The sequence below is a fragment of the Leopardus geoffroyi genome, chromosome A1 (genome assembly GCF_018350155.1).
Source record: "Leopardus geoffroyi isolate Oge1 chromosome A1, O.geoffroyi_Oge1_pat1.0, whole genome shotgun sequence".
NCBI lineage: Eukaryota > Metazoa > Chordata > Mammalia > Carnivora > Felidae > Leopardus > Leopardus geoffroyi.
In genome coordinates this window covers 28,338,683-28,361,142 of record NC_059326.1, presented here as the reverse complement: position 1 = coordinate 28,361,142, position 22,460 = coordinate 28,338,683, and the positions used below count along the sequence as shown (strand labels likewise).

General features: G+C 38.1%; 1 protein-coding gene across 11 annotated transcripts in view; it reads left to right on the top strand.

Moving 5' to 3' along the window:
- The window catches only part of AKAP11 (A-kinase anchoring protein 11), a 50,364-nt gene that overhangs the window by 21,949 nt on the left and 5,955 nt on the right, over positions 1-22,460 (top strand). For 7 of the 11 annotated variants that reach the window (XM_045477639.1, XM_045477658.1, XM_045477629.1 and 4 more), the window contains 8 exons: positions 439-486; positions 2,580-2,714; positions 4,087-4,351; positions 4,938-9,450; positions 13,054-13,209; positions 18,023-18,106; positions 18,889-18,935; positions 21,868-22,028. In XM_045477639.1, coding sequence (XP_045333595.1) covers positions 439-486; positions 2,580-2,714; positions 4,087-4,351; positions 4,938-9,450; positions 13,054-13,209; positions 18,023-18,106; positions 18,889-18,935; positions 21,868-22,028 — 5,409 coding nt within the window. The remainder of the gene's footprint in view (positions 1-438; positions 487-2,579; positions 2,715-4,086; positions 4,352-4,937; positions 9,451-13,053; positions 13,210-18,022; positions 18,107-18,888; positions 18,936-21,867; positions 22,029-22,460) is intronic. The other 4 variants (XM_045477721.1, XM_045477703.1, XM_045477711.1 and 1 more) reach the window with 1 other exon arrangement.

Below are 22,460 nucleotides of genomic sequence, written 5' to 3'. Positions count from 1 at the left end.
ACAAGGAGGTGACATCATTCCTGAGACCGGGTGGGACAGGACTGTAGTCATGCAGGGAAGTGGTGGCAGGGGCATGGAGAGAAGCGGACGTATAGGAGATGGGTGTGTGGAGTAGAACTGATTGAATTTGCGAATGGAGTGGACGTGGGGAAGGTTGAAGAGCTGCATTATGGAGCTACATCTTTGGTAAAAATCCTTTGTGGTGATCTTTGAAAATTTGAATCATTTTGTCCATGACAGCATTTAAAAAATGTTTTTAATTGAGGTATAATCAACCTGTAGCATAATCAGTTTCAGGTATATTACAGAATGATTCAACATTTGTATATAGCAGTCAGCATTTTAACATTTTATGTGCTTTTTTTCTATTTCTCAGCTCTGTCAATAATTGAGATAAGACTTAAAAACTCAATGGAGATTTATTCCTTTTTTATTCAGGTCACATTTCTAGGTTTTAATGAAGAAACAGATGCCGCTCACATACAGGTATGGTTGATTTATTGAACTGGAAAAGACCATGAGAGATTATTTGGAACAAATTTTGAGACCATGAAATTTGCCTTATTTGCCTAAAATGTACATTCAACTCTTCTGTTATCATTCCTATTTGAAGCTAAAAGATGACATTTTGAGATCTGCTTTTGAGTGTGCTTTGGGCATTTTCACTTCTAGCATTTTCAGAGTATTCTTGTTACAGAGAGCAGTTTTAGGTTAGGAGACCACAAGTGTGATATATCTGAGAAGGCTGCAAGCCACAGGCTAACTTTCCTTCCATTCTGTGCATAACGTAGAAAGTAAGACTTCTTTTTTATTTTGGATGGCCTTAAAATCTGACTTCCTCAGATTATTATATTTTTAATTGAGATAGTGTTAAATTTAGAAGGTGAAATTTGTAAAAACTAATGATTAGCTAATGCAAAAATTGTAGCCTGATTTTGGCAGGTATTTAGAGAGAGACTGGTAGTTGAGATTATGATCAGCAAAGGAAAGTTTCACAGTTACATAAAGAGGGTTGAAGCTCTTGCAGATGTGGTAGGCATACTTTTTTTTTATACCTTATGCTGCTTCTTAATATTTGTGGTTGCCACGTGTTTCCTTTTGTGGTAGTAAAGTGTCTCCTAATAGAAGAGGTAATACCGTTCACTTCTTTATGAATAATGCATATCAGGCGATAATGAAAATTCTGCCGTGTGTTTTGATTGTGCCCTTGCCTGAAGGAAATAGTTTATTTTTATTTAATTGTTGAAAGTGTACTTGTTTTGAGAGTGTGTGTATATGTGTGCACACGAGTGGGGGAGGGGCAGAGAGAGAATTCCTAACAGGCTTCACACTGCCAGCCCTGATGAAGGGCTTGAACACACCAACTGTGAGATCATGACCTGAGCTGAGACCAAGAGTCAGACGCTTAACTGACTGAGCCACCCAGGCGCTCCTGAAGGAAATAGCTTAGACAGAAGGCACAAGAGAAGACATATTCCTGAGAACATAAGGCTGAAAAGAGAAGTGTTCTGAAGTATTTTTATTTTAATGTTTATTTATTTTTGAGACAGAGAGAGACAGAACATGAGCAGGGGAGGGGTAGAGAGAGAGAGGGAGACACAGAATCCGAAGCAGGCTTCAGGATCTGAGGTGTCAGCACAGAGCCGCACTTGGGGCTCGAACTCACGAACTGTGAGATCATGACCTGAGCTGAAGTCAGATGCTTAACCGACTGAGCCACCCAGGCGCCCCCTAAAGTATTTGTCTCGTACTCTAGTTCCTCTTTAAGAGTTACTGATAAAGCCATGTTTATAAAGGAAAGTACTCTTTGAGAGGTCAAAGACATTAATAATTCTTTCACTGGGTTAAATATTTACATAAAAAGGACAAATAAGTAAAATAATAAAATCTATTTTCTTTATATCTTCATAAGTTTTTCAGTTAAAATCTAATACAATATGTTGGAGAGGAAAGGCCGAAAAATAGATTTGTATTTTGCAAAGGTAAAACTTAAGCTCCAAGAAGTACATTCTATTGGGAAGAATCTCTATATGTATGAAAATTCCATGGTTAACCTGAAGATTGCAGGTTGATATTTGCAGCTAAAAACTCTTAAAACCTAATTGTCATGGATTCAGGAGGTACCATGTAAAAATAAAAATGCTTTGTAGCTTGATATCAGTACTTGAAAAGGCTGCAGAAACAGCAGGTATTACAATATTTTAGTACATTTTATTTTTAAGTTAAATTGATTGTGTATGATAAACTATATTAACTATTTTGAACTGGAAATTATATTAACCAGTGGACCTTATGATTTTCAGACAAAGCCCACATTATAGGAATCTTAACAAAAGTGTTATGGGGCAGCTGCGTGGTTCAGTCGGTTAAGCGTCTGACTTTGGCTGTGGTCATGATCTCACGGTTCATGAGTTTGAGACCTGAGTCAGGCTTTGCACTGACAGTACAAAGCCTGCTTGGGATTCTCTCTCTCTCCCCCTCTCTCTGCCCCTTTTGCATGCACACACTCTCTCTCTCTCAAATAAACTTTAAAAAAAAAATTTTTTTTAAGTGTTATTTATTGTATCGTTTTAAATTAGGATTTAGCTGCAGTTTCTTTGGAACTTCCAGATCTTCTGAATTCACTGCACTTCTGCAGTCTAAATGAAAATGAAATTATTTGTATGAAGGATATAAATAAATCATCAGATGGAAACAATGGTTCTCCAAATCAGGTAACTTTTATATATAATTTCTAATGAGTTTTTCAGGGCAAATTTTACAATGACATTTGATGGAGAGTATTAAACTTTTAAATGCTTCAAGTTTCTTTTTTTTTAAATGCTGTCTCAAGGAAATACTATTTGTAAGAAACATAACTCATGAAGCTTTGAAATTATTGAAGGATTGAATAACTTTGGCCATAGCTTTCAATTAGATTTTTCATGTGTGAAGTTCCCTAAATGATAATGCCCAGTACATATTAATTTTTTTTAGAAAATACATTTCTGGGTTTCTTGAATTTCTTCTACCTTTGTATAAACTATAGGCACTTTCCCCTTTTATGACCATTTCCAAATTTATATAAATATTGTGTTTTAGAGAACATACTTTAACTTGTTTTCTGGCTAAAAAAATTCAGTGTAAAGTGGACATTGGAAGACATGTTCTTTATTTGTAAATAAAAATGTCGCCATTTCAGACAGGTAGTTAGTTTTATAACCTTCAGCTTTCAGTTCTTTACTAAGTATTATTTTGTTAATAATACATCAAAGATAAATGCTTTGCATTTTTTACCTCCTAAAAATTGAGTTAGTGGGTTTAAAATTTGAGTTACTTATTATTCCAAGTATTAAAAAACTACAGTGTTCATATGGAGGTCTACAGATAACAATAGAACTGCTTGCCTCATTTCCTTAATTATATTCTTCATTTATATTTACTTTGTTTTATTTGCTAGGATTACAAGAGGTGATTAGCTATTTAGTTTCCACCTTTTCCAATAACTCATTTGTCAATATTTGCGTTTTTTAAGATAATATATATGGAAAAAATCTGATGACTTAGATTCCTAATCAAAGCTGTAAACATCATGGTAAATTGTAAAACTAGGGGAATTTAGGTCAAAGGAGGGGAAGATTCTTTTATAATAGGAGAGAAGGTGGTATCATGCTGGAAGCCACTGTAAAATGGGATACAAAAATAGAACAGAGCCTAGTTCTTGCCCTCATGCAGTTTACAGTGTAGTTGGTGAGCTAGGTTAATGAGCAAGGGAACTCCTAGGGCTGTATAGTAATATAGGAAAACATAATTGCCAAGGGTATGGGTGGTAAGTTCTGTAACATTTAAGGAGCTAGAGGAGGTGGAATTTGAATGCTGGATGGGAGAAAGATTGGGAGGAAAAGAGATTGGGAAGTGAGAAATGTAGAGAAAGAATGAAGAAAAGAATTAAACAGTACAAAATCAGGGAGCCTTCCAGGATCCATGCATTTCTTTTTTTCCCGAGATTGTGTTATTTCTAGACTTCACTTTCCAGATGCTGTGCTTTGTTTGTATAATACATGTTGAAATTAAAATTATTTTTTATCATCTTTCATCTTCCCCAAGAGTCACCATTCTGGAATGCTCTGTGTCATGAGAGTGTCACCTACATTACCAAGGCTCAGAATTGATTTTATCTTTAGCCTGCTAAGTAAATACGCTACTGGTATAAGATATACCCTGGACACATACTTGCATCAGAAGCGCCAACTTGAGACTGCTCAGGAAGATGATGACGACACCAACCAGTCCGTGTCTTCCATAGAGGATGACTTTGTCACTGCTTTTGAGCACTTAGAGGAAGAAGAGCCTTTAAAGCCATTTACTGATGGTTTGTTCTTTACTAGACTTTCTCTTGAAATAGGAAATTAAAGTCTGATGTTCGGTTTTAAAAGTTTTAAGGCTGCCTGTTCCATTGAAATTTATTTTGAAATTTGATACCGTTTAAGCATTTTACCTGTTTGTTTTTTTGATTGTGCAAGGAATTTTTCTTACTATTTTTAAGTTCATTGTTACCTGGTTTTTAGTTTTGCTATTTCTGTTCTTATTTTGGTAGTACTGTTCAAGCAGTGTTTGCTTCATTACATTAAGTGTTTGGACCATGCCTGGGTTCAAATTTGAGAAGGGTTAGCTGGCAGAGGGACGATGTTAGTGTTTCTAACACACAGCGACACGAAACTAAGCATTTTGCAGACCCAGATATTCCCATGTGTGAGGTAAAATGAAATTATGTTAGTGAAAGGTGTATTTGCTCTCAAATTCATTTGGGAGGAATCTGGTAAACCACAGAGTGTAGAAGTCATTTATGTTACAAATAAATATTTCATGCTTAAAGTCTACTTATTCCCATTGATGTGTATTAATTTTTAAAAGATTCTGTTCAAGAATAATTTGATCACTTTATTCTTTTCCTATAGGAATAAACATTGCTGCACTAAAGAGCCAGTGTGATGCTGCTTCACAGACTTCTTCTGGTCACCATCTAGAAACCCATGATTTAAGAATTCTGGTTAGCTCTGGGAGGCAGAAGTCATTGGCTAAACCTTCAACTTCCTTAAAAAATATGCTGGGACATAAAGAACTACCTTCTGTGAAAACTTCAGTCACAACATTAATTTCTGAGCCTTGGATCCAAAAGAGTTTCTATAGATCATCTAATGCTTCAGATAAAGGTAGTGATACACAGAAAATGTTTTTTTCTTCTTCTCCTGCCTATTCCTCTGAATCTGAATGCTCAAGTCCAAGTCCTGTTATTTTCTTGGATGAAGAAGGATATCAAAAAAGTTTAAAAGCAAAACTTGAGTTACCTAAAATTCCCGTGATGAAAGATGATATAGAGGATTCAGACTCAGAAGTAAGTGAATTTTTTGATAGTTTTGATCAGTTTGATGAGTTAGAACAAACTTTAGAGACTTCTTGTCCATTTCTAAAAGATCCTGTTGTAGGGAAGCCGTCGCAAAAGAAAGGACACAAACATGAAAAATCTTGTTCTGTAACTACTACTATGAATCCTCAAAAATTCAAGTTTGAGCGTCCAGCTCTCCCAGCTAACGTTAGAAAGCCAACTCCTCGTAAACCAGAATCCCCTTACAGTAACCTGTGTGATGCCCCGGATTCACCTCGCCCAGTGAAGGCATCAGGGGAGGACAGTGGTTTGTTTAGCCCTATTCGATCCTCTGCCTTTAGCCCTCTTGGAGGTTGTACTCCTGCTGAATGTTTTTGCCAAACAGATATTGGTGGAGATAGGATTCATGAAGATCATGATTCTGTTTATTACACCTATGAGGATTATGCAAATAGCATCTCATGTAAGGTTCTGGGCTCTGTTCTTCATACCCAACATACTAATGCCACATCAAACATTAATAACATTAAGAAGGGAGAAAATAAAACCATAGCTCTTCACAGTGGAAGCCTTGATCAAAAAAGTAAATCTAAAAATAAATCCTTGATGATTAAAGATACTATTCAGAAATTTGCCTCGGACCTTGTGGAAAAAAGTTTTGGCAGTGCATTTAAAGACTTACAGAAAGGAGTCTCTTCGTGTACCAATGCGTTGTGTCACCTGGCTATCAAATTGACATCCTCTGTTTTTCAGATGGCATTTAACGAGCTGAGAAGGCAGTGTATGTTTTCACTGAGAGAACGTGCTGTTAGTGGTCTGGCTAATTTTTTGGTGAGTGAAGCTTTATCAAATGCTTTCAGGGATTTACAGTATGTAAAAAAGCAGATATTCACAAACACAGTCGCTCGGTTTGCTGCGGATCTTGCTGAAGAGCTTGTTTTTGAAGGCATCATGGAGGTGTGTCAGTTTTCCTGTCCCCCAACAACCGCATCTCCACAGTGTTGGCCGTTTGACTATGAAGACAAAGCAGTGAAGTCCTACGCAAAAGACCTGTCTGAGTCTGTATTACAGGAAGCGTTCATCGAGCTTTCACAAGCCGGTGTGACCTTCTCAACCAAGGCAGCAGTTAGTGTTTCCACAGATACCATAAAGGATGCCAGTGCAGGAAATTTAGCGCCACCGACACAGACCTCCACGTTTTCCCCTGCTTTTAAAAATCAGACCCTTATGGAGACAAAACCCATGCAGGAACATAAAAAGGAATACACAGTACAGCAGGCCTTGTTTTGTACTTCTGGAATTGTTACTTCGATACCAGTACCCTTGGCAGGAAGTGCCCTTCTCCCATATCATATCTCATCTAATATATATCAGTCAAAATCTCGTCGGTCATCGGATGATAGTAATTTGAATGGCGATTCTATCCAGGCATGTGTTACCACAAAAAACAAAGACGAGGAAGTAGCGTGTCTCAGAAATATTTGTTTACCCTCAGACCACAATCCAGGTAACCAGAATGATTTTAAACCAAGTAATGATGCTGCTGAAGTGCAGAGCTCTTCAAAACTAACAAGTGATCCTGTGATTATTAACAACTTTTCTGCAGCAATGGTGCATACGATTGTAAATGAAACTTTAGAGTCAATGACATCATTCAAATGTACAAAAACAGTTGACGAACAAACAGATGGTGTAATTAAAACAGTAAAGGGAGAAACCCTTCCTTTCTGTTCTGATCAAGCAACAGTGCAACAGAGCGAAGTTAGCAATAAGGATATGTTTGCTGATCGATTATCTAAATCTATTATTAAACATTCCATCGATAAAAGCAAATCAGTGATCTCAAATGTAGATAAAAATGCCGAACGCAAGGAAGACTTGCTTGTTCCTGGAGAAGAGTCACAGTTGACCTTGGAAAAGTTCCCCAGATTTCTCGATGCTCAAGATCACTTAACCCCCTGTTCACTTTCAGTAGGAAAGGACTGCGTTCCAGAATGTAAAGGTTCTATAGCTCATGGGTTTTCTTTAGAGACACCGCAACCTTGTCCGACAATTGTGGGTCAGAAACCTGATTTGAAGGAAGTTGCTAAAGACAAATCCATGAAAAAGGATAATTTGAATAATGCAGCACTTGAGCCCTTGTGTTTTGGTCAAGACCACCCTTGTCCTCATTCACATACTTTCTCCTCTACAGTGCTTACGTGTGTAGATGGTTTGCACGTGGAAGATAAACAGAAGATTAGAGACGGCAATGTGATACCCGATACTCCTCCATCCACTCCTCTAGTACCATCCCAGGCTAGTTCTGAATGGGATATCAAGAAGTTAACCAAAAAGCTCAAGGGGGAATTGGCAAAAGAATTCGCACCTGCTACACCACCCTCTACACCTCACAACTCATCTGTTGGTAGTTTGTCTGAAAGTGAACAAAATACTATAGAAAAAGAAGAGTTCATGTTGAAACTCATGCGATCTCTTTCAGAAGAGGTGGAAAGCAGTGAAGACGAAGGGCATCCGGAAGTGGATGTGAAGTCAGAGCACTCAGGGAAGAAAGTTCAGTTTGCGGAATCGTTAGCTACGCACATCATTTCTCTGGCCACAGAAATGGCAGCTTCCCATTTAGATAATAAAGTAACTCAGGAACCCAAGGTTAAAAGCCCTTGCTTAACTGTGAAGAGTCAAAGAAGTGTGTCACCTACTGCTTTAAGTCACTCAGAGGAAAACTTACAAATATTATGCAATTTTGCAGGTGACCTGGCAGCAGAAGTCATTACGGAGGCTGAGAAAATAGCAAAAGTTAGAAGCTGTGTGCTTTTCAGGCAAAGGAGGAATAGTTGTTACGTGGACGGTGGCCGAGACGATAGATCAGAAGAGAAGTGGGAGATGGAGGCTGTAGCAGACCCCAAAGAAGTAGATCCGTCCAGTCTTTCATTACCACCAAGTTCTTGTGTGTCTGGTCTGACGTACAAGTATCCCAGCTGTGAAAGCGTGACAGACGAATATGCAGGTCACATTATCCAAGTGCTCAAACAGGAAGGTGGTAATAGTGAGTTAATAATGGATCAATATGCCAATAGACTTGCCTATCGATCTGTTAAGTCGGGATTACGAGAAGCAGCGAAGGCAGCCCAAATGAAGTGCAGCTCAAAAATGTTCTCCGTGCAGAGCTCACAGGTGACAACCAAGAACGACCTCTTAATATTCTTAAATAAAGACCACCACCAAGAAGTAGATCACGAACGACAAAGTAAAAGGAGTGGAGTTTACCTTTGCAAAAATAAAACTTGTGAATGGACGCTAGATACATACAAAAATGACTGCTCTGAACTGTATAGTTTTTCAGCCTCTCTTGCTCACAGCATAACAAGAGATGTTAAAAAAGAGCTGACAGTGTCTACAGTTGGCTTGCCAAAATCCTTAACAGATTCTTGCCTTTATGAAAAGTCTGGACGTGATGAAGAAACCAGGTCGCCCGCTGAGCCAGAATTTCCTCAGGCTCTTCAGCCTTCCCCGCAAAATCACAGATTTTACCACAGTACAGGCAGCTTAAATGGGTTTGGTTATGGAGAGAGTGTGGTTCAAGCTATAGAACAGTATGCGAAAAAAGTAGTGAATGATACCTTAGAGCTCAGTTTAGGATCTGCAGTTTTCCATGCGTCTGAGTCCACAAAAGCAGCTGATAGGGTCACTTATGCAGAAAAGTTGTCACCTCTTATAAGTCAACCCTGCAGATATTGTGACCGTAAAGAACTGCATGATTGCACTGGAAATTCATCTCAACATGTTTCCAGGCAGGATTCACTTGCTACTAGTCAGCCAGCTTCTAAATCAAAACTTAGCAACATCTATCAGGAATCTAGAATTTTTCATCTTGATGTCCCACAAATTCATGTTGGTCTTGATAAGAAGACAGTGCTTGCTGAGAAGATAGTTGCTGAAGCTATTGAAAAAGCAGAGAGAGAACTGAGCAATACCAGTCTGGCGGCTGATAGCGGGATTGGACAGGATGGCGTTAGCTTTGCTGAAAGCCTTACCACAGAAATAATGACATCGGCGATGACCAATGTTGGACGTGCTGTTAGCAGGTGAGTCTCAGATTTCTTTTGGGTCTTAGGATAAAATGAAACGTTAAACTTGATCATATGGGTCTTAGGTCCTGTTCCGAAAGGTACAATTATTTTTAACCCCTAAGTTAACAAAAACTTTTCCATACTACATTTGTGTATTGTTTCATATCCTGTACGTTACTCCTCGTCTGTGTTGTCTCATTTTTTCCCCAGCAGCCCTCTGAGGGGAGGTGTTAACCATCTCCCAAGCTGGAAAAAGAGGCTTAGGGAGGATGGTCACCTTGCCTCGTTCACAGAGCTACGAAGTAGGTAAAGCTGGATTGAAGGAACAGCTGGAGGGTTTTATACAGCAAATGTATAAAGCAAATGATAACCAACTACTCTGAGATTAAATTTTTTTATGGTGTTTTATTTTTTTCTCTTCACAAAGGTAAGTTTTCTTATAAAGAACATAATTTAACCAATTGCTGTGAGGAAGAAAGCTTTAAAAACTCTCCCAAAGATTTTCACTGCTGCTATCACTTCTTCTTCTTCTTCTTTTTTTTTAAGATTCTTTTTTTTAATGTTTATTGTATTTACTTTTGTGGGGGGGAGACAGAGAATGAGCAGGGAAGGGGAGAGACAGACAGACAGAGACAGTATCTGAAGCAGGCTTCAGGCTCTGAGCTGTCAGCACAGAGCCCAACATGGGTCTCCAACTCAACAAACCGCGAGATCATGACCTGAGCTGAAGTCGACGCTTAACCCACTGAGCCACCCAGGCGCCCCTCCCTTCTCTTGATAGGCCCCTATCCAAGAGGACATTTCTAAGAGCCTCACAGGGTCTTGTGCTGTGTCTTGTGCTCAGAGACTCTGACACTTGAGTTCAGATTTGCGCTTTTAACCTTTTTTGCCTCCCTGGGAAGCATCAGGATCATCACTGTTATTAGCTGGTAGGATTTTGTTAGTCCCACTGAAAAGAGAAAGTTCCTAGAGTCGGGGTGGGATTTAATCACAGGATTTTCTCAGATTTTTTACTGACTTTTGTCAAAGCCATGGCAATGTCTGTCTCTCTTCTTAGCCATCTTAAAATAGGGAGATCGTTTGTTGAGGACCTTGGACTGCAGTTGTTCCATAGCGTCCTCTTGAGCTGTTTCTGGGCGGTCCCTACCAGGCAGCCTCCTTTCTCCTAGAGCAGGAGTTGGCACACTATAACCCACAGGCCAGATCTGGCCACTGCTTTTTGTTTTATTTGTAATCATCTGTGAGCTAAGACTGGTGTTTACATTTCCTTGGTGGTGGATAAATCAAAAGAATACTATTTTGTGACGTGAAAATTATATGAAATTCAAATTTTATGTTTCTCAATAAAGTTATGTTGGGACACAGCTGTGCTCATTCATTTATGTATTGTCTGTGGCTGATTCTATGCTTTAGTTGCAGAATTGAGTAGTTGGAATAGAGATCTGTGGCCAAGAGTGCCTAAGTGTTTGCTCTTTGGCCCTTTACGGTAAAAATTTGCAAACTTTTGTCCTAGACCTGCACTTTCTTTGTTCGTGATTACCTATCAGTTCTTAATATGATGATAGACATATAAGAAGTGGTTAATAAATATATGGATAAATAAGTTGTAGTAAACTAGGCTTTTCTACCCCTGTAGCAACCTTCCTCAAATAAAATTAGCCTCAGACTATTTTAAATGTTTCTCCCTGTGCCCCTCCCCAGGCCTGTGGGAGAAAAAGAGACTCACCTCTAGATTGGAGTCTCTAAGACATCCCTCGAGGGCCTGGCAAATGCTATTGACAGCTCAGTATTTTCACTTTCCCTTCCTACTCCCTTGGGTGAGTAAGTCAGCCCTTGGACTTGTTCATATAAGCTGGTGCTGTCTATTCCAACGTTTTGTCAAGGCCAGTGGAATATTGCTTTGTATTTCTTTTCCCTTTTCTCTTCTTTTCTTAATAACTGGGCTAGGGTTCTATAAGTGCTGATCGTTAAAAGTTGACTCTAGTGTGTATAGTGTGCTGTTTCCCAGTTTCTGTTTCTGATGTTAAAATGGTTTGCCTTTGAAGCTTTAAGGGGGATTCATTCAGATGGATTATTTTTAAAGGTATCGTTTGGATTCTTTCACTAGTGTCCCCTTTCTTGCAAATGTTTGATTCATGAAAATAACCATAAATATTTCACAGAGCTATAATGTACAGAAAGGTGGTATGTGAGTATTAAATGGGGAATTATATGGTAGTGCATTTTTAGAAGAGCAAACATCTAAACTGTATTCTGAGCTGTTATTTATGAGCCAGAATAACTCAGCAGTCATTTAAACTCTTCTCTGGACCTCATCTAGTGGGTCATTTCAGCCAAAAAACCATTAGATTGTGGCACATTCCAGAGAAGTGTTAAAAAAAAAAAAGAACAAAGGAGTGCTCCATTATGGCTCAAAACTGTAATGTGCCTGTCCACTATAATTCTGGTTGCTGTATCTTAAATATAAAATGAGGATAGCCCCCAAGGGGGTGGGCAGTTCAGGATCTATCCCAGGCACTGGGAATACAGAAATAAGTAAGACGGTCAAAAATACGTGTTCTCTGGAGCTTATGTTCCAATGGAATAAGACAAAGAAGTGAAATACGAAATATGTCACAGAGTGATAAGGGCTTTGGAGGAAAACTAAAAGAAGAGAGGTGGGTAGAGGTGGGGTAGGGTGGGGTGGGGTGGGGTGACGATGGATGGTGGTGGTCAGTGGCAGCAGGTGGGGATGGTGGGCAGTAGCTAGGGAAGCAACACCGAGTAACATTTGAGCAAAGAGCCCAGAGTGAAGAGAGAAGTCATGTGGGAATTGGTACCAGAGGGTACCAGACAAAGGGGTAGGATTGTGCATGTTGGGGAAATAGCACAGAGGCTGCATGGCTGACGTTGGTGAGCTGGGGAGAGTAAGAGGTGAAACAAGATGGAGGGAATCATACCAGCAAGTATAAGGATCTGGACTCTGATCGGTGAGAGGCCACCAGAAGGTTTTGATCAAAAGACTAACATTTTCCTTCATCATCTTTAAAAATACAATTTTTAAACAGTTAAGTTGAGAACAAAATATAGAGTGGGCAGTTAGAGTAATTGAATAGTGAATGGCCTTTCTTGTGAGGATGGAATAAAAATGTAAATGTCTCTTCTTCATTGAAAAAAATAACGAGAAGGGTTATGATCCATGCTCAAAATTTTAAAGAGATCTGGCTGGTTTGACTGTAGGCTTGATTGACAGTAGTTGAATTCCTCAAACTGCTTTTTTGTTCTTAAAGCCAGAAAGAGCTTCCTGTTAGTACAAATGTAAGTACAGCCTTAAAAGTAGATGGTAAACTTAAGGTCCCAGTTAAAATATGAACTGCTTTAAAGAGAAGTTAGATAAATATAGCACTTGGGGTGGATCCATAACAGATAGAACTTAGTTCACTTTGAAATTAGTATGCTCTCCTACAAAGTCTCTTCATTAGCAGACACAAAGTGTTGGATGGGCCACTGGTGTGGCTCTGAATATTGTGTCTTGTTTTTGTCCTCTTTATCGTCAAATTGATAGCCTTAGAATTCAGAATCTGATGCTTTCGGATTGGTTTTCTTTTTCCCCTCCCTCTCTCCCTTCCTTCCTTCTAGTCCAAAAGAAATAGAAGACTTTCAGTCGACTGAGTCTCTGGGCAGCCAGCAGCTGAACCTCAGTATTGGTGATGACAGCACTGGCAGCTGGTCCAATTTAAGTTTTGAAGATGAACACCAGGATGAGAGCAGCAGTTTTCATCACCTAAGTGAAAGGTAACTGAAGTTGTACGTGTGATCCTCAGACCTCAGAAGTAGCTTTACACCGGGGGTTTAAGAATTATGAATTTGAAAATTCTGCCATTGTTTTCAAAACGTATTTTATTATCCATAATACGGTTCTAATGGTTTTGCACATTTATTAGATACAGTAACAAGCCAAGCTAATTTTCTTTGGGTGTGCCAGTAGTTGATATGAAAAATATTGCATACATTTGGATTTATACCCTGAGGATTTTCCCAGACTTTTGTGAAGTTTTGATGGAAAAAATGTATTTCTTACTTTAAAAAGGGTACTTTTTTTTTTCTTTCTAGTCTGGGGTAAAAAGGACGGTTACCTGTAAAAGTATCAAAATGGCCCTGTAATATTCTTGTTATTAGTTAAAGTAATATCTTTCTGGAGAAGGAGTTCTCACTTAGCCTGCTATTGAGGAACAACATGACCTAGAGCATTTATATGTGACTGACTGGAAATAATACATAAACTCATAAAAATATGGTTTTGTACAGCAGAAGGCACTTAACCTCATATATAACTTTTCTTAGTTAATTTTGTTCATAATAACAGTCCTTTGAATATTTTATTAATTGCAGTACATTTTTTTCTTATATTCTTAACTCTATAAAGGCATTCCTGACTAAACTATAAAATGCCATAAATTCTGACCCACATTAATTGATAATTGGAAATAATAAATGCCCTCCACAGCTGAGTGTAGGGAGAGGAAAGGGTTCTTAGTTTCAGGCTGTGGAAGGGACCCTGTGAGGCTTCAGTTGAACAGAACCCTTGGAAGTGACTGAGCAGGAGGGGGAGGCGAGAAGACCATGGAAGGAGGGGAGGAAGGAAAAGAAATGGCTTTTCACCTGTTAGAACACATCATCTCAGAGCATTTTGTTTGATGCTTGGATTAACCAGTATTAATATTTTTATAGAACATCTGTTCTGTCATAGTTTCTTAAAATGCTGTGTAAACCACCAATACATCTTAAAATTGAGTTCCCAAAAGGCAGTCTTTAAAAGTGGTAGTGGGACGTAGGGGTAATATCACAAACATCATGTGGCCTTTTCCATGACTCTAACCTGGTATAGGAAGTTAACACTAAAATTCTTCTCTCATCTTGGAGAAATATGGGTTTCTAGAATTTCCGTGAGGGTTGATGTTGTTGCTTTGGAAATCCTGGGGTTAAAATGAGAGAACCAGGGTTAGTGGCCCGTGGCATTAAGGGGCCTGTCGCCAGTAGAAGAACCCTGCAGGATATTGTCCGATTTGATGGCTCTGTCCTTGGTTCTGTCCTCTTTTGCATTTTATTAGTGCTGGAGAGTAAGTAGTCCTTCCCTACTTCCTTATCTGTGGTTTTGCTTTTCCGTGGTTTCAGTTACCCGCAGTCAGTCAAGGTCCAGAAGAAGATGGCCCTCCTTCTGACATGTTCTCAGAAGGTCATTGTAGCCTAACATTATGTTACTGTGTTACTGTGCCTGCATCATTGGCTGCACTTCATCTCAACACGTAGGCAATTTATCTTTTCACCTCATCACAAGAATAGTGAGTACATACAATAAGATGTCTTGAGAGACAGAGACCACATTCACATAACTTTTATTACCATATATTGTTATAATTATTCTAGTTTATTGTTAGATTTTGTTTTCAGTCTCTTACTGTGCCTAATTTATAAATTAAGCTTCATCGTAGGTATATATGTAAAGAAAAAAACCATAGCATATATGGGGTTCAGTACTATCTGTGGTTTCAGGCACCCACTGGGGGTCTTGGAATGCATCCTCCACAGATAAGAAGGGACTACTGTGCTCGTTATGTGTGAATGACTTAAAACGAAAATTTAAAAAAATCTCTTTAACAGAACCAAGTTTCAGAAAGACCAAATCAGGCTGAGACTAAAATGATTATGTTTAACATACTCATTATGTATATTAAATACATTTGGCTCAGAAAATTAACTGTTTGAATTTGGGATGGGAAAAACTTGGCTTGATAGCATTTTGTCAGAAACACACCTGTAGTTTTAATTGAGCACAGGTTTTTTGTTTTTTTGTTTTTTTTTTAACGTTTATTTATTTTTGAGACAGAGAGAGACAGAGCATGAACGGGGGAGGGTCAGAGAGAGGGAGACACAGAATCCGAAACAGGCTCCAGGCTCTGAGCTGTCAGCACAGAGCCCGACGTGGGGCTCGAACTCACGGACCGCGAGGTCATGACCTGAGCCGAAGTCAGCCGCCCAACCGACTGAGCCATCCAGGCACCCCTGAGCACAGTTTTAATAAGAACTCTTATGCTGTGTGGTTATTAAGGTTCAAGCACAAAGAAAAACTAGGGCCTGTCCAGGGTTGGTAGAGTGCATGTTGAATATACAGGTTCCAGGGCCTTACCTCCCAGAGATTAAGATTCATTAGGTCATTGGAGGTCCCAAGAATCTGCATGCTTGGTAAGCACCTCAGATGATTTTAATGCAGGTGCTTCAGAGACCACGCTTAAAATACATGACTTCACATGTTTTGTCTTTGATGACATGTGCTGTTTTCTGGTACAGAGATCAGATAGGAGATAAAAGACTCCAGTTTGGACACTCTACGTGCTTTCACTCTAAATAGGAAGTTTAGTAGAGGGCAACAGTTAAAAAAAAACAATAATTTCAAAGTACACAAGTGTTTATGAGGAATGTATAGTTATTTGATCAGGAAGAGACCTGGTACATGCATCTCTTCAAGTACTTCAAGCAGTCTGTGAATCTTAGTAGTTATATAGTGGATTAGGTAAGAGGTGGGGCCGGGCTTGCAGAAGTTTTGAGATAATCTTTATGAGATATGTCAAAGTCGATAGTCATCTTCATATGGCTGAAAACCACAATAAAGAATTTTAGCCCTAGACTCCCACTGGTTGGAGGTATGCCTGTTCTAGACATTGGAAATATGAAAAGATGTAAAAGGAAAATACACAAATAGGAATAGATAGGAAATAGGAAAAGATATAAAAGAAAATGATGGAAACAGGACAGTGCTCAAGAATGAAATATGAAGACTGTTAAGTGAAGAAATTAAGTTGTTTTGTGTTGGATTAATGTCAGGTGATCATTGCTCAGGACAGTCCTGGTTTGCTCCTGCTGTTCTGGTATAGTTATTAATGGTGACTTCTTTCATTTCCAAAAGTGTCCTGGTTAGATGAAAAATTCTATGGTCACCCTATTTAGAAATGGCATTTTATAAATAACTAACTTTAAATCTGATCCATTTTGAAGGGCAGCAGAGGTGAGGGAATGAGGTTACATAGAGGGAGTTTGAATTTTTGGTCTTTACATTCTTCAGCTGTTATTTCTTTTCATATTCACTTAAAATCTAGGTGATGGGTTTTTATTATTAATTAAAAGGAGGGGTCTTTGAGGTCAGGGAATGAGGAAGAATTTTAATTTTGTAGTATTTTTCTTTGTTTAGAAAAATCGTTCTATTGGTAGATGTAAATGCAGTGTTTGAGATATCAATTTTTTCTTTCTCTTCGGCTCACAGCTGTCTGTCCCTTCGGGATCTCCATGTTTTTCCATTCTCGATTTGTTTGACAGCAGGCTACATAGGCATAACTCTGGTTGTTTTAATGGTTTTATGATAGAGCTATATTTTTTTGAACATAGGTTGAAAAGGCACTGCTCAGTTTTAGCTTTTATTTTCGAAGACATTATAGTGTGTGACAGTGTGATAGTGCCAGAGTAAAGATAGATATGCAAATTGTTGAAATTGCTTGGAAACTCTTTATAACGTTTAAATAATTGTCCCTTTGTTGGTAACCTTGTCAACATCTACTGATGCACAGAAGATGATTTTGTGTTAATTCACTTTTTTGAACCAAAATTTTGGTTTGTATAAATATTAATTTTTATAATTGCTTAGTATAATGTGGGGAAATATAAGCTGCTTATCACTGCGAACTAATGTGCTTACTAATTATTTTAATGATTTAGAATTTTAAATTGCATGTTTAGGTTTTAATCTGAAATTTTTAATTTAATTTTGTTTCTGAACACAGTTGCTTTTTGTGTTTTATTGCTTTGCCGCAGTTTGAGAATCTAGTTGCTTTCTTCTTCTAGTTAGGTAGTTCAAGAAGTTCTCTGTGTGGCACTGGTGACTGACCCACCAGACAGGTGCATTGCTTAATTGAGCCTTGGTTATTCAATATTCTGAAGAAAGTGTATAATATTTGCCACCTACTGAATTATACATAATGTATGAAATGAAGGTCATTGACATAATAAGAGTATTTTAAAATCAGAAAACATCTTTTCTCCAAGTAGGTACAAAAGGTCTGTTCGGGGCTATGTTTTTGTGCCTGTCATTTCATCCCCACCTCCCCAGCCCATCAGTGTTTGTGCTGTCTAAAGAGCTGAGAGAATGTTAACCTACGGTCTTTTTAAAATTTTCCCCAAACTGAAGGGTATTGGCTTTTTACAAATTATATCCCAAGATTTGTCATAGACGTTAATTAAATCATGAAGCTTCTTACTTTGTGCATCCATTTGCTGTCCTAAAAGTCTTTCTGTTATGTTCATGTGTAAAATAAATAAAGGTTTAGAATAATTTTCCTGATCTGTTGAGGGCAAGTAAGAAAACTTTCAATGTCCTAAGCTGTCAAGTACCTTTTCCAGTAGCAGTGATGGTCTCTTCCTCCCTCCAAGGATGCCCCACTCCGCCGGGGCAGCTTCCGAACCTCCCAGTTACCACTGACAGAAGCTGTTCCAAGGAAAACCAAGGTCTTCTTTACTATTCATTTTCTGGTTCAGCTCTGTTCTTTTCTTCTTCTGGCAGTAATGGTAACAGCAGTAGCTGGAGCAGTCTTGGTTTAGAAGGAGATTTGTATGAGGACAATTTATCCTTTCCAACAACAGACAGGTTGGTCCAGTCCAGAAACTTAAAAACTGATGAGTCTTTCACACTAATGCATGATGTCATATTCTTAAAAGAATGTGGGTTACAGTGCCAGTATGTTTCAATCTGCTTTTCTCCTATATTTGGACGTGATTCTGCTTGCTAATTTACATCTAATGAAAAAATTCAATTACGCTAAGACATGACTGACATCTAATTGCAAAATGCGTTACGTCTATGCATGTTTCTTTGCTTGCTCTTTTTCATTCTACCAATTGTTATTTCATTAAAAAGAGCTTGCTTCCTACAGGATTTCTGGGGTTTGGGTTCATTGTTTTATTTTCTTTTTGTATGTAATTTTATTTCATATATAAGAAAAGTGTAGGAAAAAGGTGTTTTTTACCCTGTTAAAAATATGTACATGGGATCAGCAGAAGCATTAATAATTACTCATGGCATTCTGTGATAATTCAAATGCTGTGTTATCTAAAACCAAATTAGTAGAATATTTCAGCTTTAAGTTATTTTAAAATAAGTTTTATCATGAAATTACTTGGTGTTCTGTATCACGGTAAGGTAAAACCTCTTAGTTATCGATGACCTATCTAGGCATCATTTACAATTCAGACTTTAACATGAAATGGTGTGAGAAGCAAAGCTTCCTTTTTTATTGGCATTTCTTCCCTTTTTAAGTGTCACATATCATCGTAACATTCATTCTTTACCACGTTTTAAGAATTAGTTTTAATACTATTATTAACTAAAGCCATTTTTTTTAACTGCTTCTGCTCTTTTTATTTGAAAAGTGATGGGCCAGATGATAAAGATGAAGATCATGAGGATGATGTAGAAGGTAATTGACAATTTGTTTTTCAAAGTGTTTGCGTGTTTTTTGTATAAGGTTCTAGAAGAGTCTTTAACCTGTCCATTTTTGTCAGTCTCCAGTTTTATTATAAATCGGGGTATTTACATTACAAATCAGGATATTCTTGTACTAATGTATCCAATGTCAGGTCCTTTGTTAAACAATTTGTACTATTTGATTGCTAAACTAATGAAGTGCCTGCCCATTGGTGTAAAGGCTGACATGCTTTAAAAGAATTATTTAATTATTGGAGAGGGAAATTTATGATAATCTCTCTGTATAATTATCTTTTTAAAAACATAAAACCCTTACATTATAAGATATAATTTATTATAATTATGGCATATGCCCTAGTTTTTTCCTCCCAAACTAGTAGCTTCTAGAATTAGTGTTTTAATGTTGATCTTTCATAAATCAATAAATAAAAATTAAAAGATATTTTAAAATAAATTCTTCCCTCTCTCAATTCTATTCCTAAACTCACACATATACATATTTGAAGAAAATACTCAATTCTTTCTTTGATGAATATAGTTCTAAATATGTAAATCCTGGACACCATTGGTCACAGAGTTCTGGACCATCATTTATAATGCTTACTTCAAATATATTAGAATATCTGAGCGAACATAGAAACTTTACGTGCTGAAGCTGAATTTTCATTGTGATTAGATGGCTATTGATTTATTTTCCAAAAATCTTTATTTTTTTTAATTATGAAAATACCAACAATCTCTAGTGACACCTAAAAATATTCATACTGTTTGAGATACTGTTTTTGAACTAGTGATTTTTTTCATCCTTTCTTTGCAAGTAGACAAACTGAGAAAACTTCCCAAATGAATTTCTTGAAATGTACTTTCATAACACCTGAGTTTCCAATCAGTTTTGTCACCAATTATGCCTTCCTTATTTAGGGAGATCATGTACCGGTTTTTGAGATAAAATCCTCCGAACTGAGGTGATTATTTTTTAGTGCCAATGCTTCTGCTAAATAGACATTCTTCATATCGGGCTTCTAGAAGTAAGTTTTTGTCATCAGATATGAAGTAGGAGTAGGACAATACTTTTAGAGTCACAGATAGGCTGGGTAATAATTTGCTTTATTTTTGTTGACTTAAAGAGTGTTGACTTTGTCTAGAAAAATTGTATCCTTTTTCCCAAGTCATGCCTGTGAGCAAAGTTATTCCAAAGGCAGTACATGGTGTAAATGCGTGTGGTGAGTATTTTCTCTAATGAACTAGTCATTACTTAACTGACTTTACTGAAGAATGAATAAGAGAAAAGAAGATACAGGTGAATATAAATAATGAAATTCATTTTCAAAGTTTACTTTTGGCACTAGCAAGCTCTTTAGGGTTTCTTTTGTGAGTAGATAGAAATCAGAAGAATTACATGTGGATATATGCCATGCCATCACTCACCTTTGAGATCCCAGTTGTCTCATCATGTAGAAAATTGTGGCCAACTTTCAATTTTGTTAAATTAGGAATTGGTAAATTAGGAGATGGATTGAAATGAATTTATAGAAAATTCAAAATTATGGAAATCCTACTTTTCATTGTTGTTTATAGTTGCAGTAGGTCAGCTCCTTCCCTTTTCGCTGGAGTTTAGTAACCTCTCCAAAGAGCCAGGAGCTCTGAGCTGAGAAAGCCAGTAATACAGAGAAGTCTTGAGGTGACTTAGCTTCCGACCCCATGACCTCTGAAGGATTCACTGAATGGCCCTGAGGCCACGCCTGGTATCATAGTGCACTAGACCCGTTTTTGATTGAGAGTCAGTGGGGGGAGAGGAGGAAAAAGGCAGTACGTTTATCTTAAAGCGTGACACGGATCCGTTTTTTTAAATGAAAAAATTAGGAACCAACACATCCTAAAAATGATCAGTGGTAGTCTAGAATGCCCTCCAGTGCCCTCAAGAAGAATCAGGGCCATCCACCACCAAATTTCCATTGCTGGTACAAACTGGCATGATGTCTTCCAGCGTGCCCACCGTGCATCTCTTGTGTGGGAGGGCCCTTGTCTCAGCTCGGCTTTTTGCTCAGCCATTGTTAAGCAGGAGTGGGTAAACACTTGATATGGGTCCACAGGTCATTAGTTTTATCATCAACAGCGATTCATCCTTCCTTATGTTGAAAACGTACTTTTCATTAAAAAAGGAAACTTGAGAGCAGTATTTTATTTATCAAGGAGTGTGCCAGAAAATTCCCCAGTCTGGTGCTTGGGATATTAAGTGGCTGCATATGACATTTTTTCCCCCATTCTGCCTAAAGAATGAAGTGATTACACAGAGCATGGAGCCAGACTGCCTGTGTTCACATCCTGGTTCAGCCACCTCCCCACTGTCATACCCTGGATCTCTCTTTGCCTCACATCTCTCACATAGTTCCCACCTCATAGGGTGGGTGTGAGGATTCCAGGAGTTTGTATAGCAGAAGAGCTTAGAACGTTACTTATGATGTAATACGTGTGATACAAGGGCTTGCTGCTTCCTTCTCTCAGTTCAAGCAGCTTTCTTAAAGTCCATTTAATAGGATTATTTATTTGAGATTGTATTTTTGTGTTTCACTTCTATTTTGGTGGTAATTATAGCTTTATAGTTTGGTTTCTCTTTCTTTACCTGTGTATTGTATTTTGACACAAATTATGGCTTTTATAAAGGATCTGAATTCAGTGCCTCAAAGTAGAGTTTTACATCTGTGCTCTCAGTAGACGATCAGTGTTACTCCTTTGTTGTAGAATTGTTTTGCCCTTTCAAATAAATGTTTTAGTTGATGTCAACATAGGAGTAAGAAAGGACGGATTTTTTTCCAGCATTGGCTTGAATCTTAAGAAATGGAAAGTACCTGTCCTGGGAAACCAGAGGTGTTGAGAATCGAATTGATGAGTTTTACTTTATATTGCTTAAATGTCAATATTAGGTTTGGAGCAAGACCGAAAGATTCTGCTCATTACAAATATCGACATGGAGCCGTGCACAGTAGACCCCCAGCTAAGGATTATCCTTCAGTGGCTCGTCGCTTCGGAGGCTGAAGTGGCAGAACTTTGTCTTCATGACTCTGCGAAGAAGGAGTTTATACAAGTAAGGACCTGCCGTACAGAGTGTTTGTGAGGATGCGTTTTGCCGTACGTGCTGCTCTGTGTCATGTGGTTGGTCTAGTAAGATGCCCCTTGATAGCAGAGGGCGTAAACGTTTAGGTGGTAGAGTCTCATAGTTGGGTCCAGATGTCCGCTGTGCCATAACCACAGGCAGGCTCCCCAGTCTCCGTGTCCTTAACTGCACTGTGAAAATGACTATGGAGTTTACCATAGTCCTCACAGAGCTTTTGTGAGGATGTAAAAAGATGCTTCATCTAGTGTCTGGCACATCCTAAGTACTCCAAGTTAGGTGCCGTTAATAAACGTGTTCGTATGCAAAAACTGAGTTATTCTTTGTTTTAAATTGATTCATAATTGTGCCTTGTAATTAGTATGTCTCCTACTCTGTTAATCTAGCCTCTCTAGTGGGAGACAC